The sequence below is a fragment of the Oryctolagus cuniculus genome, chromosome 16 (assembly GCF_051225735.1).
Source record: "Oryctolagus cuniculus isolate XC-2025 breed Fujian yellow rabbit chromosome 16, ASM5122573v1, whole genome shotgun sequence".
Lineage (NCBI taxonomy): Eukaryota > Metazoa > Chordata > Mammalia > Lagomorpha > Leporidae > Oryctolagus > Oryctolagus cuniculus.
In genome coordinates this window covers 2,528,509-2,542,707 of record NC_142882.1, presented here as the reverse complement: position 1 = coordinate 2,542,707, position 14,199 = coordinate 2,528,509, and the positions used below count along the sequence as shown (strand labels likewise).

Here is a 14,199-nt window from a genome sequence, read left to right as displayed (position 1 = left end):
CCACTCCTGAGAAAATGACCATTCGTTCCATAATTTCTCGATATTTAGTCCATACTTTAAAAAAAAAAAAAGATTTATTTATTTATTTGAAAGTCAGAGTTAGGCAGAGAGAGAGAGGTCTTCCATCCGCTGGTTCACTTCCCAATTGGCTGCAACGGCCAGAGCTGCGCCGATCCGAAGCCAGGGCCCTTTTTTGGGTCTCCCATGCAGGTGCAGGGGCCCAAGGACCCTGCTTTCCCAGGCCATAACAGAGAGCTGGGTCGGAAGTGGAGCAGCCAGGTCTCGAACCAGTGCCCATATGGGATGCTGGCACCTCAGGCCTGGGCATTAATCCACTGCGCCACAGTGCCAGCCCCTAGTCCATAGTTTTAATTGTCTTCATTGTCCCTCAGATGTCTCTTATAGTGGTGTTGTTGTGTTGTTTTGTTTTTATTTGAGAGGTAGAGTTACAGACAGTGAGAGGGAGAGACAGAGAGAAAGGTCTTCTGCCCGTTGGTTCACTCCCCAAAAGGCCACAACGGCCAGACCTGCACCGATCCAAAGCCAGGAGCCAGGAGCTGCTTCCGGTCTCCCGCAGGGGTGCAGGGGCCTAAGGGCTTCTTTCCCAGGCCATAGCAGAGAGCTGGATTGGAAGAGGAGCAGGCGGGACTAGAATCAGTGCCCATATGGGATGCTGGCGCTGCCGGCGGAGGATTAACCTGTGCTACCGCGCCAGCCCCTTGTTTTGTTGTTAAGATTTACTTATTTACTTGAAACATGGAGTTGCAGAGAGAGAGATCGTCCATCTGCCAGTTTACTCCCTAAATGTCCACAACAGCCATGGTTGGACCAGACGGAAGTCAGGAGCTAGGAACTTCTTCCATGTCTCCCATGTGGGTGCGGGGGCTCACGCACCTAGGCCATCTTCTGCTGCTTTCCCGGGCCTATTAGCAGGGAACTGGTTCGGAAGAGGAGCAGCCAGGACTCGTCCCACATGGGATGCCGGCGTTGCAGCCGGTGGTTGAACCTGCCGTGCTGCAAAGCCGGACCCCTGATGGTGATATTTCTGAACAGCTGCTTCTTTCCCAAAGGTCAGAAAGCCCTGTGGTCCACCCCGTAGTCCCCTCTTTCAAAGGAGAGCAACCTCGTGTGCCTAGGAATTATTGCTGAGTCATGACTGAGTTATTGCTGAGTCTTGGTTACAATAAAGGATTTGATTGGAAAAAAGAAAATCGAAGCTGCCAGCTCGGGAGCTGCTGTTCGGCAGCAGGGGCTGGGCCTTTTCTGTGGCCGGGCTGACCCTGGTGCTGAAGTGCGTGCGCAGCACATCATGGGGTAGTGGCGGCTGCGCCCAGCCTTGGGACGAGTCGCCAAATCCCGCTAGTGGCGTATGTCAGAGAAAGCCATCGGCGTGTCTACCAGTCCGTGACCGCGTCGATGGCACAGGGGTTTTCATGTCCTCCCTCCCTGTGCCTCTGCTACCTGGGGACGGGTCTCTGCAAAACGTGTGTGCTGAGCTGAATTTGTGTCTCGGACAGAATGAAACTTCCCGCCCAGCCTTGAATGGAGACAGAGGTCGTTTGTTTAATGCGCGGAGCGCTGCGCCGTCTGCATGTGGCTGCTCTGTGGTTTCTTGTCCTGTCCCTTCAGAGCGGGCACCAGCGGGACGGTGCTGGTTTGCTAAAAGGTGGAGGCAGTGGGCAAGTGCGGTGCCGCTGACGCGCTGGCAGGGTGTGCTCAGACTCGGCCGGGGAGCCCCTCAGGGCGACAGGCCTACCCCCGTGCCTCAGCCACGTTTGTGAGGGGACTGCACGACGTTTTTGGAAAGATGTAATTAAGAGATCAAGATATGTTTATTTTGGTGCAAAAAGTTTTTTAAAGCATGCACAGGTTTTTCTTAATGCACACTTCCCATGAACTTTATGGAGCCCCGTGTATCTTAGGATGACGTCAGAAGCTGGTTGAAACCTGCTGATGGACTGCAGGCCTTGTCGTGGTCTGCAGAGCTTAACTCCCTTTGTCCAGGGGAGCACCAGGACCCACGTGGAGACTGGGGGATGACATTTGCTGGTGCTCCCAAGGCATTGCCTGGATCTGAGAGGACGGCTGTGCTGTTTCAGCACTTGTGAGAGACACTCATTCTAACCAGCAACGAAGAATTTGGTCTTGTTTTGGGCCCTGGATTTTCATCTTTATGCATTTCTTTGGGGGCCCCTTTGGACTTGCATTTTTGAGTCCCCCCAGAGGGCATTCCAAGGTAGGGGTTAAAGTAACCCAGTGCTTCTGGGTAAGAAGAGCCACAGGGGCTGAGGGGGCAGCAGTGCCATTCGGGTGGGAAGGCCTGGGCGTCGCTGCACGGCCCCCGGACACAAAGAACTCATGGTGTCCCGTTGCTGACTCTTGGGACACATGGATGGGTTAACATGGTTTTGCTTTCCTGAGAACTTTTGATGGGAAGTTCTCTTCACGTAGTGCTTTTGTCCCTCACGATCACACAGTACGAAGCAGCGCTCGGCCCTGTAAGCGCTCAAGGCACTTAACCCAGAGTACACAGCGCCAGCCGTGTCTGCCCGCAGCCTTAGGTCACGGGGTGAGACGTGGCTCTGTGCTGTCGCATGCTGCCACGTGGGAGGCTCCGGGACTCCACGGGTACGACCGTTTCTCAGGAAGGCGGCGTAGAGTGGTGGCCACCGAGCTTCCAGCCCATGGAAGCCCAGGTGGCATCCAGGACACCGGGGACGCCGGGGGGCGAGGTTTCTGGAAGCAGCTTCCACTTGCTGTGACTGACTTCCAAAGAAGCCTTTGGTCTCTTTGGGGTGAGCCTGGGAGAATGCTGGCCGCGCTCCTGCGCAGTGGTAGAGAACCAGCTCTCAGTGCCTCAGCCCACACCTGCACGCACAGAGCAAGGAGCCCTCCCCACCTCGACGCACCTCGAGTCGGCCGCGAGGTAAGAGGTGCTGGAGGACCCCCAGGAGACGCGGAACTGCCCCTGGACTCCCCCTTTTATGCCCGACTGTGGTATTCCAGGCTCACCTCCCGCCTCTCCTGCTGGCTGACAACCTCAGCCCGACGTCTGTGAGGAGCCCGTCAGCCCCTCAGGGCTCAGCAGGTCTGCAGCTCGGTCATCCTGCTCCCAGGCCGAGCCGGGCCTCTCCTCGCTGGACGCTCCCAGCAGAATCGGCCTGTGCCGGGCCTCCCTGTGGTTTCCAGAACTGGGGCTGCTCTCCCACACACGTCCACACTCCTTGCAAAGTCTCACAGCCCAGGTCCATGTTCACGGTCCCTCCTGGACGCCAGGAGGGCCGGGTTTTGTGGGGCAACACACGGTAGCACGCCCTTGCTTTTTGGCCTGTTCCCAGGCAGTGGGGAAGCCCCCTGCCCCTGCCCCTGCCTGCCCCTGTCCCTCGGTGCAGCCTTTATTCACATTGAAGGAAAATTGTCTTTTTTGCTCCCAGTCCTCTGCAGAGCAAAAAGACTTGTCGGATTCGGGAGAGGAGCCTCGGGGGGAGGCTGAGGCCCCCCCCCATGGCACGGGTCACCCCGCGTCAGCTGGTGAGCGTGCCCTAGAGCCTCCTGCCCCCGCTAGCACTTCCGCCAGCACTCCTCCGCCTCCCGCTCCTGAAGCCCGGCTTCCTCCTTTGCCGCGAGAACTGGCAGGGGTAAGTCCACACCACCCAGCACTCCCGCTGCCCAGGGATCCCGCCCAGACGGCCCCTTCCCTTTCGGCCCCTCAGATCCAGACCCCAGACCATCGTAAGCAGCTGATGGTAACTTAAAAGCAGCAGGAATTCCTCCAGCTCCCTTTGAGTCACGCTGCGGCCGCACTGGGAGAGGAGCCCCTCTGTTAGGCGTTTCTCACGGGACTCTGTGCCCCATAGCAAGACGCTGATCTGTTTCCTGAAAGAGACGCGAGGGGCCGCAGGGAAGCTGCGGGGAGTCGGGGAGAACCTTCCACGCCAAATTTGACCCCCGTCTCCCCACTTGCATTTTTCTTTCTCCTTTCCCTGACTTCGGGCATTCGTGTGCAGGGTCCCAGGAACCCGACAGCCCGGGCTCCCCGTGTCCGTGGGAAGAGGAGGTGTCTGGCACAGGTTGCTTGGCCAGACTGATTGTGTGCGGAGCGTGGTTAGGCGGTGAACTGCCTGTCTCCAACCAAAGCAGGAAGAAGAAAAGACTCTCCCTTTGAATCCAGAAGGAGCCCTTGAGCCCTTTCTCTTTGTATTGAGAAGCTTTGGAAGACCCTAGGTGGAGAAGACGGTGAACTTGAAGAACAAGAGATGTCTGGGGTTTTGGAAGTTTGAGGAGTTGGGCCAGGTAAACACCGTCCTGCACTCAGGACTGACCGCTCCGTCCTGTAGGTAGCTGCTGACCGAAGACAGGGAGCAAGGACTTTCCAAGAAGACCCCAGGCCCTGCCCCAGCCAGACCTTAGCGCTTCCTCCTGTCACACACCAGTCCCCCGTTCTTGAGAAAACCATGACAATTCAGTTTCAGCCAGAAAACCCTAGGATACGCAGGAAGAAGTGGTGTTCAGCCCAAGTGCGGTCGGAGCTCTGTTTTCACATCTTGGAGGAAGCAGTGTGAGATGGAAGAAGAAACAGTCCATGTGCCGGGGTTGGGGGCATCCTTCATGGCACACAGGGGTCTGGGCAGTGGGGCAGACTCGGAAGCCACAAGAAAGCTGGCGCCACAGCACGACCCTCACGCGAGCGAGCGCCAGGGCCACAGCACAAGGTTTAGGAGGGGTTTGCGCTTTTTGCTTATTTGTTGGCAGAGCAGCTCCTGGAGACCTCTCGTGAGTTGAGTGTGCACTCTTGGGGGCACAGGAGACGGTTCTGAGCGTGGATGAGCTTCGGTGGGGATTCCGCTCAGGCCCTGCGTCCCTAAAGCCCAGCTCGCCTGGGACCCTCTTCCCAGCAGGGTTCAGAGAGAGAAGCAGATGGGACAGCTGCCCTTCTCCCAGAGGCCCACCAGGAAGCGTCCTGAGAGGGCCTCGGCTTCTTGATCCCCTTGGACTTTGGGTCAGAAGCACTCGTGCTGAGAGATGCGAGCAGAGCCTTGGGCTGAGCCAGGACCGGGACTGGGGGCAGTGCACACGTGTACCAGTGTCATGCTGAGGGCCCGGAGCACCATGGTCACAAGGCTTGGTGACAGCTCTGAGCCAGCTGGGGCTTGCTGCCTGGCTCTCGGCAGAGTAAACCCTGCCAGGTCGCTAGCGGCATCCCTAACCGGCCTTCTCTACTGCTTGGGTTGTTGAAGGCAGGGTAGACTTGACTTAGGTCAGTCAGGCCGTGAGCCAAGCCGGGTGGAGCCTGACGGCGCTGCCTTGTGGCCAAGGCCCTTTTCCTTCAACACCACACGTGTGGGATCTTGCTGTGTCCCACTGTGGGGTCCAGGAAACCAGCCACGCTTACCCCAGGCCTCCCCGTCGTGCTGGCCTGCCCTCTCGACTCCAGGCCCCTGGCGACAAGGTAAAGCGGAGAGCTCCTTGCCCCTGCCATTGTTCCGTCTCATCAGAGCCCTGGCCCCGGAGGAGCGAGTGCCAGGACACCTGCCGGCCTGCAGAGCGCTTGGACAGAGGCCAGACTGCGTGCCGACGAAGCTCTGGGTCCTACGGAATCGCACCGGACTGACGTTCCTGCTGGGGCCCGGCTGAGCTTCACGCGTGGTTCTTAGAGCCCCTGGGGAGTTTCACAGGCGTCTGGTTGGACCCCTGTGGCCAGACAGCTCCCCTTCACCTTGCAGGGGCCTTGACCCTCACCGCCGGCAGCAGCCAAGCCTTTGGAGGTGGCTTCTCACCTGCGACTTCACTGGCCGCCTGCTTGATAAGGATTCTGAGCTGGTGGCCTCTCCCACCGGCCCGTGTCTTGGTCTGCGTCCCACACAGCCGCTTTGGTGCAGTGGGAATGCTTCTTGGGTTGGGGGGGGGTGGGGCCTGGAGCCACCGTGCGTTGTCACTGCTGCGCCCGGGCAGGGATTCCCTGGGGCGACGCAGGCCAGGCGGTGGCCGCTGTCTGGGGAAGCTTGCTCTCCGGTCTGTCCGGGCGTGCATTGCTGCTCATGCGCCGTCTGCCTCTGCAGGGCAGCCTCTGGCGCCGCCCCTCTGCCTGCTCCTTGCGAGCGCACGCCGGGCAGCCTCGCCAGGGCTGTTTGTGAGTGAGTGTCGCGGTTGTGGCATTGCTGTCGTCTTCTGCACCAAGAGCCTTCGGGGGTCTGGTGTGGCACTGGAGTGAGCCCTCGTCAGGCTCCCGTCCTGTCGTGCCCGAGAGAAGCGGGAGGGTTGTGTGCTCTGCCGCCTGCTTCCCTGTGTACTCTGGGCCATCTGCATCCTGCTGCGCCTCGCAGCAGTGGGGTCTGCTGAGGGAAAGTAGAGGACCACACACCCCCACGGGGGTCCCTGGTGCAGTGACTGGGCGTGGGGTCTGCTGAGGGCAAGTAGAGGACCACACACCCTCACGGGGGTCCCTGGTGCAGTGACTGGGCGTGGAGTCTGCTGAGGGCAAGTAGAGGACCACACACCCTCACGGGGGTCCCTGGTGCAGTGACTGGGCGTGGGGTCTGCTGAGGGCAAGTAGAGGACCACACACCCCCACGGGCCCTGGTGCAGTGACTGGGCGTGGGGTCTGCTGAGGGCAAGTAGAGGACCACACACCCTCACGGGGGTCCCTGGTGCAGTGACTGGGCGTGGGGTCTGCTGAGGGCAAGTAGAGGACCACACACCCTCACGGGGGTCCTGGTACAGTGACTGGGCGTGGGGTCTGCTGAGGGAAAGCAGAGGACCACACACCCCCACGGGGGTCCCTGGTGCAGTGACTGGGCGTGGGGTCTGCTGAGGGCAAGTAGAGGACCACACACCCTCACGGGGGTCCCTGGTGCAGTGACTGGGCGTGGGGTCTGCTGAGGGCAAGTAGAGGACCACACACCCTCACGGGGGTCCCTGGTGCAGTGACTGGGCGTGGGGTCTGCTGAGGGCAAGTAGAGGACCACACACCCCCACGGGGGTCCCTGGTGCAGTGACTGGGCGTGGGGTCTGCTGAGGGCAAGTAGAGGACCACACACCCTCACGGGGGTCCCTGGTGCAGTGACTGGGCGTGGGGTCTGCTGAGGGCAAGTAGAGGACCACACACCCTCACGGGGGTCCTGGTGCAGTGACTGGGCGTGGGGTCTGCTGAGGGCAAGTAGAGGACCACACACCCTCACGGGGGTCCCTGGTGCAGTGACTGGGCGTGGGGTCTGCTGAGGGCAAGTAGAGGACCACACACCCTCACGGGCCCTGGTGCAGTGACTGGGCGTGGGGTCTGCTGAGGGCAAGCAGAGGACCACACACCCTCACGGGGGTCCCTGGTGCAGTGACTGGGCGTGGGGTCTGCTGAGGGCAAGTAGAGGACCACACACCCTCACGGGCCCTGGTGCAGTGACTGGGCGTGGGGTCTGCTGAGGGCAAGTAGAGGACCACACACCCTCACGGGGGTCCCTGGTGCAGTGACTGGACGTGGAGTCTGTTGAGGGAAAGCAGAGGACCACACACCCTCACGGGCCCTGGTGCAGTGACTGGGCCTTGGGCTGTCAGCGTGTGTGAGTGCCGCAAGAGCTCGGACCCGGCAGCCGTGGCAGGAATTTGGCAAGTGCTGGTGAAACTCGTGCGGGCCAGCGCGGCCGGAGGGGTCTTCCTGCCCCCAGCTTTCCCCACTGTGGGGTGCGCGGCGGGAGGCAGCCGTCAGCGAGCTCAGCCCTCTCCTGAGAAGGCCTTCCACGTAGCAGGGTGCTGGACAGGGAGGCCCCGCTGGGGGCCCCCGGAGGCAGCTGCTGAGGACGTCTGGGAGAGCCGACGTGTCCACCGAAGGTGACCACGGTGGCGGCCGTTGCAGCCCCACTGGGGGTCCCAGCCGCATTTGCCCCTGTACTGTCCTTACTGGGCCTTGGCTGCGTACCACACAGCAGTTTGAGCCATGGGTTGAGGTTCTCCTGAGGTTAGGGCCCTAGGGGCGTCTGCATGTTGTCTGGCTGAGCTACGTGAGGGACGGGCTCCCTCCGCACAGCATCCTAGGTGTTGCATATGTGCACTGCGTCGCAGCGAGACATGAGAGGCAGTGGCGTGGACGTGTTGACCCTAGAGGTGACGGGGGTGTGCCCAAACGTGATGAGCTTGACGAAAGGGCCTGTGCAGTGAGCAGTGGTGGATGGGGCTGAGTGTGCCGTGGCGGGGGAGCTGCACTGCTGCCCCAGGCATGGGGGAGGGAGAAGGCAGGCTCCAGCGTCACCCAGCGTGGTCGTGTTCTCCGGCCACAGCCAGCACCGCACAGACGGCGAGAGGCCAGGAGGGAGCCCAGCGTCGGGCACCCTACTCAGGGGAGGTGATCTCCAGCACCCACCACGTTCTTACGGAGACCTGAGGCCCTGCGAGGTGTGGCTTGTCGTGAGGAGGCCTCGGATACGCAGAGCTCAGCCCGCAGCACTGGAGCTGGCTGGTCCCGCCCAGCAGTCAGCGGCGTCAGGAAGCAGGAGAACGTCTGAGCAATGAGGCGGGACTCGTGGAGCACGGAGCCCATGGGGACACCGCCGGCAGGGTGTGTCCAGTGCACGCGGCCCGGGCGGCAGAACTCACCTCAGCTGTGAAAGGGTCGAAGTCAGAGTGCCTTCTCCCATCGCACTGGAGCCAGAGTGGAAGTCGGAAACTCCCGTGGGTCACTGCAGGCTAAGGGCGGGTATGGAGGCCTCCTGGGGTCGTGACAGTGGGACGTCTCCACAGAGCCATGGAGCAGGAGGAGACTCAGGGCCCTGGCCGTGGCCACGATTGTATTGGTGCCTCCCACTGTGAGGTTGGCATTGGTGCCTGGCGTGTAGGTCCTGTCACTGACCGCGGGCCCGTGAGCACCTGTGTGCCAAGAACCATTTCTCTCCTGGAACTCGGGGTCTGGTGAGCTTGCCAGCCCAGTCATGGAATCAGAATCAGCGCCACGGAGGAAACGTGTGCGGCACGTGAAGACCCCGCAGCCCAGGGCGTCGCTGGACAAGGTGGCACAGAGGCCTGAGAGAGGATGGCCAGCCTGGGTCCCAGCAGTCAGCCCGGAGGCCCCCGTGGAAGGGCTTTGTACAGTGGGCATGCTTGTTGGGTTAGGAGAGAAGGGCTAGGGCCGCAGGACGTAGCCTGCCCTCAGCATGAGGTGGGAGGAGAGGTGGCACCTACGCAAGGCTGGGGCGCCCCTCTGAGGTGAGGCTGTGAAGAGGGGTGGGCCTGGGGGAGGGCCCAGGATGGGGGGACTGAGGCCCCAGGAGTTCTAGGCCACGGCGTCAGCAGCCGGGTGTGCAGACGCTGCCTCCCTGGGCCGAACGTGAGGTGAACTGGTACCTGGAGCCTGCACCCCACTGGCATCCCCCAAGGAGAGAGGGCATTCCCGGAGAGGGGGCTGAGGCCGGCCTGGTGACTCCTCCCTGGGCTTTCAGATGCGGGTCTGGGCGCAGCAGGAGGGGTCTCTCAGCCCTGCTCTGGTCCTGGTCTTGGGACCCCTCTTCGTAACTCTTTGAGGAGAGGCTCATGTCACAGCCTCGTCTGTCCTGTCACGTCTGTCCCAGCATCTAGTGGAAGCCAGCTTGCCTTGAGAGCATGGCCACAGCCAGCGTGAGGCGTGAGCGGTCAGAAGGTACCAGGAGCTTGGCCTGGCTGTTGGCAGGGCCCTGGGCATGGGCACACGTGCTGCCTGTGTTAGCCCAGGGAACCTCAGCACCGTCCCTGGAGAGGAGGCACTAGGCTCGACCAGCCGAGGCCTGCCTGGGCGCAGTAAGCTTCCCCGCTGGCCCGGTGGGCTGCAGGTCTCGAGAAACGGGGGGTGGTTTTCTTTCCATGCTCATGGCCCGGCCCTGAAGCGGTGAACGTGGTGCTAGCCTGCGGGCTTGCCTGTGACCAGGTGGTTTGTTCAGCCTGGGACTCTGGTGTTTGCAGTTGCCCAGGGACTGATGGCACCCCTGTGTGTCCTCAGGCTCACGGTCCCCCTGCCTGGCGGTCACCCAGGTTGGGGTCCAGTCCTCGTGTCGTGAACTGACTGTGCAGCTGCCCTCTGGACAGTCACTGCTGCACGTTCCAGTCCACAGCCTGCGAGCGCAGACGGTGTTTACATTCTTAAAGGATTATAAAAACAAAAGCAAGGAGTATACGGCAGAGAGCAAATGTGGCCCTTACAAAGCCAAAAGTACAGGCTGCCTGTCCCTTTATGGGAAGACGGGCCGCCCCCGCCCCGAGGGAGGAGCTTTTGGCTCCTGGCGGCTCCTGCTTTATTTATTGCAGTTGGCAGAGCGCGTCCAGCACATCAGCTCTTAATCTCTCGCAGCTCGCAGCTCTGGGGGCAGGCAGTCCTCATCTGGCTCGACTTGACCCCTGGGGAGCCTTCTGGAAAATAAGAAACTTGACTCTTCTGCTTGCTCTTAAACCGAGTGTTGGGTGGGCCAGGAGGTGGCCCGGCCCGGCCCTGGAGAGCGACACGTCCCGAATCCAGCACGTGCGGGGCGGGCGGGGGCGGGGGGGGGCTTTCTGTAACCAAGTCTGTTTGCCAGTTACTCACGTCCTGCAGTGAGAGCTTGGTACTGGAGGGCGCTCTCCCGCGCCTCCCTCCTAGCCTGTGGCTGTCCTGTGAGCTGTAGGATTGCATCTGGGGATTGTGGGCTTTGGCCCGGAGCATTCCAGCTCTGCCCGCCTTTCCCTGCTCTGTAAATGAAAGCCTGTGGAGGCAGGAGTGCGTGCCCTAGAACGTTCCAGAAACTGCCCGGAGGGGTGTTCCGTGTCCACTGTCAACAGCCCGCCGCCCTCGTGGTAAAGAGGCTGGCCTGGGCACTGGGCAGGTGGAGTCTGGCAGCGCTGGCGCGGGGCCCTGGTACTGTCAGTGCTTTCCCGCCTGCTGGGCAGGTTCCTTGGCACGTGTTTCTGTGGGCCAGGCGCAGAGTTTCTTCAGCGGCTGGTTGAGGTTCTGTGGACGCGTGGCAGGCCCAGCTCGGGGACTTGGCCCTCGGCTCTGGGTCGCCAGGCGCCGTCTCACCGCCCTCCTGTGTGCTCTCGTTTCAGAGGTCAGCTGGCGGCTCCAGTCCCGAAGGGGGAGAAGGTAAGGACGTCTCCGGAGCCCTTGGCCCTTCCGTGGTTGGGAAGGAAGCAGCCTGACGGTCCTCGTCCCCTTTGTTTTCTGTAGATTCTGACCGGGAAGATGGCAACTACTGCCCTCCTGTCAAGCGAGAACGAACGTCCTCACTGACCCAGCTCCCCCTCTCACAGCCAGGTGAGCTCACCTCGCGTGCCGGGCAGCCCACCTTCTCCGGCACTTCCGTCCGTCGTCTGTCCCCTGCCCGGCTCCTGGAGAGTGCGTCCGAGTCTCGGCCTCCGTCAGGAGGAGGGCTCGCGTCTCGTGAAGCCGTCTGTCGGGGTGGAGGCAGGCCGGGCTGTGGAGCCTGGCGGAGGCTCTGGCTGCTGTAGTCCTCTGTGCAAGCTGCTCCACCGCTGTGGACGGAAGGGGGAAGGGGCACAGGGACCTTGCTGCATGCCAGTGGAGGAGCCACACCCACAGTCACGCGTGCACACGCATGTGCACACAGGAACCAAGCCCAGAGGCCCCAGCAGACGCACAGTCAGCATGCACACACACACAGTAACCGTGTACACACATGTGTGCACACAGAGTAACCAGCAGGGCCTGGGGAGGCCAGGAAGGAGGGGCTGGCTGGGCTCAGACAGGTGGGCTGAGGGTGAGGAGGCCCTGGGTGGGTGGTGCACTCTGAGCACCTGCGGGCTCAAAGGCTAGTGCAGGAGAGGGGCAGGCTCCAGGCACCAGACGGGTCTTGTGGCTGCTACCTGGGCGGCGTGGAGAACCTGAGCTTCAGCCCCCAGCCACGGGGACGGCCCGGCAGCGACGGCTGCATCACGGTGTGTTGTCTCACGGTCTCGGTCTCGGACGTCTGCAGTGCCGACTTGGAGACGTGTGTCTCGGGACAGGTTCTCCAGCTGCGCAGTCCAAGTCATTGTTCCTGCAGTTGAGCCTTAAGGAAGCCCCCGTAAGGGGGAACATTCGGCAGTTGTCTGTGTGTGCAGAAGTAGTGCAGGTGTTACCGGAGGGTGTGACATAGGTGACGACCCTGCAGGTCATTCCTGTGGCACAGTGGACCCTGATCGGGACGTGCCCACCTGCCCTCCGCCACTGCCTGTGGTCCCTCGGGCACCGGTGCTGAGGGGCTCTGCAGACGGTCTGCACGCCAGGATGCGGAGTGCTGTGCGCTTGCCTGGTGTTCCCACAGGACTGGCAGCGTCTGCTTCCTCCCCCTTACGGCTGCTGCTGGCACCACGCAGGAGAGCGAGGCGCCGTGTGTTGTGGCCGTGGGCTGACGGCAGAGGAGCACTGCAGTGTCCCTCTTCCCCTCTGGCCCACGTAAAACCCCCTCTCCCCCAGCGCACCGGCCCTTAGGAGGGCCTCGGCTCTCGCTGAGCAGGGACGTGGACAACAGACGTGGTACCAGCAAGTTGGGAGTCTGCCCTGCCTGCGCTCTGTGCGGCCGCCTGTCCTCACGGCACTGTTAGATCCTCAGTGAATTCCGCTTCACCTGTGGCAGCCTGTAGGCTGGCCGGCAGCTCAGGAAGCAGGCAGTCATGTAAACCAAGAGCTTAGACACTGACAAGTGAGGGTGGAGCCTCCGATGCCCTCCACTCCCATAGCTGCTGCCCCTGCCGGGCCTGCGGCAAGGTGGGCAGCCAGGAGTCGGCCAGGACACAGTGAGCCCTCAGGTCGAGGGGGCCTGGCCGGAGTCGGCCAGGACGCAGTGAGCCCTCGGGTCGAGGGGGCCTGGTTGGAGTGGGCCAGGACACGGTGAGCCCTCGGGTCAAGGGGGCCTGGCCGGAGTGGGCCAGGACGCAGTGAGCCCTCTGGTCGAGGGGGCCTGGCCGGAGTGGGCCAGGACGCGGTGAGCCCTCAGGTCGAGGGGGCCTGGCCGGAGTGGGCCAGGACGCGGTGAGCCCTCAGGTCGAGGGTCCTGGCCGGAGTGGGCCAGGACGCGGTGAGCCCTCAGGTTGAGGGGGCCTGGCCGGAGTGGGCCAGGACGCGGTGAGCCCTCGGGTCGAGGGGGCCTGGCCGGAGGCGCCTGTTGGCTGCCAGAAGAGGCAAATTTCCTCCCCCCTGTTGGTACGCGGACCCTCAAGCCATGGGCTCGACACCCGGCCTCCGGGGCAGGCTGCCCGCATGTGCACCCTGCCTGTTGGCTCTTTGTCCTCTTGTTCTCTCTCCTGCCTGCGCCTCCTTGCCAACAGCATAAAGCACAATGGCTGTCTTCCTGCCATCAGCCGTCAGTCCTCCGCGGGCACCTGGGCCTCAGCCCTTGCCCCCGCCAGTCCCGGGGCGCACTGAAAGGCAGGTGGTTGCTCTTGGGTGAGGGTAGGCATGTGGGCCAGGTCCCGGGCCGCTCCTGGGAGGGGGTGGGGCTTGTTCATCTTTCTAAGGTTCACACAAGCCGTGTAACCACATTGATTTTCAAAGATCAAATCAAACAATCCAGTGAAAAGACCCCCCGGCACCCGCCTCCTCCCTGTCCCGGCACACAGGGCACTGCCGGGCAGGGTGTGCTGTCCTGGGCCCTGGCTCTGTGTGTAAAGTTCTCGCATTCATTAACACCGCCTTGATCTGCTCAGATAAATAGATTTTAATCACGGCTTCAGCTTGATCCCTCGACGGGAAGACAGAGCCTGCCTTTTTTGGGCTTTCACTAGAGAACTTCAGGATTTCCTGAAAGTTTCTCCCACATGACTGAAATTCCCCATAAAAGATTTAATGAGCGAGGTTAACAACGCGAGTCCTGTTACTCGACCTGCCTGACGTAGATTTATGGCTGACTTCAAAGGCAGGCTGTCGGCGGCCCGGGCAGGAGGCAGCCGGCAGGGCCCAGGTAAACCGGCAGGGCCTACGGCAGGAGCATTTATGACTGTGGATTGACTGATGGCACCGTTCCAGCCATCAGACTCCTGCTGAGTCTCGATGCGGACCATTGGAGCTGAGCCCCTGCCCGCACCCTGAAGCAGGCCCCGAGGCCCATGTGGCCTGTAGGTGATGCCAGGTGGTCCCCCACCACCGCTACCACCGGTGGCCTGCCTTCCGGCCGAGGCCGTCAGGAGCACTGCCGTGCTGGGTTACACATCCCTCGTGGCCTCGGGTTCTGGAGTCACAGATCACCTGCCCTCTCCCCCAAACCCTTGTCCGCAGGA

General features: G+C 62.0%; 1 protein-coding gene across 8 annotated transcripts in view; it reads left to right on the top strand.

Moving 5' to 3' along the window:
• Positions 1 to 14,199, top strand: part of RANBP3 (RAN binding protein 3) — a 49,100-nt gene that overhangs the window by 20,385 nt on the left and 14,516 nt on the right. For 4 of the 8 annotated variants that reach the window (XM_070058722.2, XM_070058720.2, XM_070058725.2 and 1 more), the window contains 2 exons: positions 11,032 to 11,068; positions 11,153 to 11,239. In XM_070058722.2, the coding sequence (XP_069914823.2) occupies positions 11,032 to 11,068; positions 11,153 to 11,239 (124 nt within the window). Of the gene's footprint in view, positions 1 to 2,443; positions 2,927 to 3,434; positions 3,639 to 11,031; positions 11,069 to 11,152; positions 11,240 to 14,199 lie in introns of those variants that run through there. The other 4 variants (XM_070058719.2, XM_070058723.2, XM_070058721.2 and 1 more) reach the window with 2 other exon arrangements.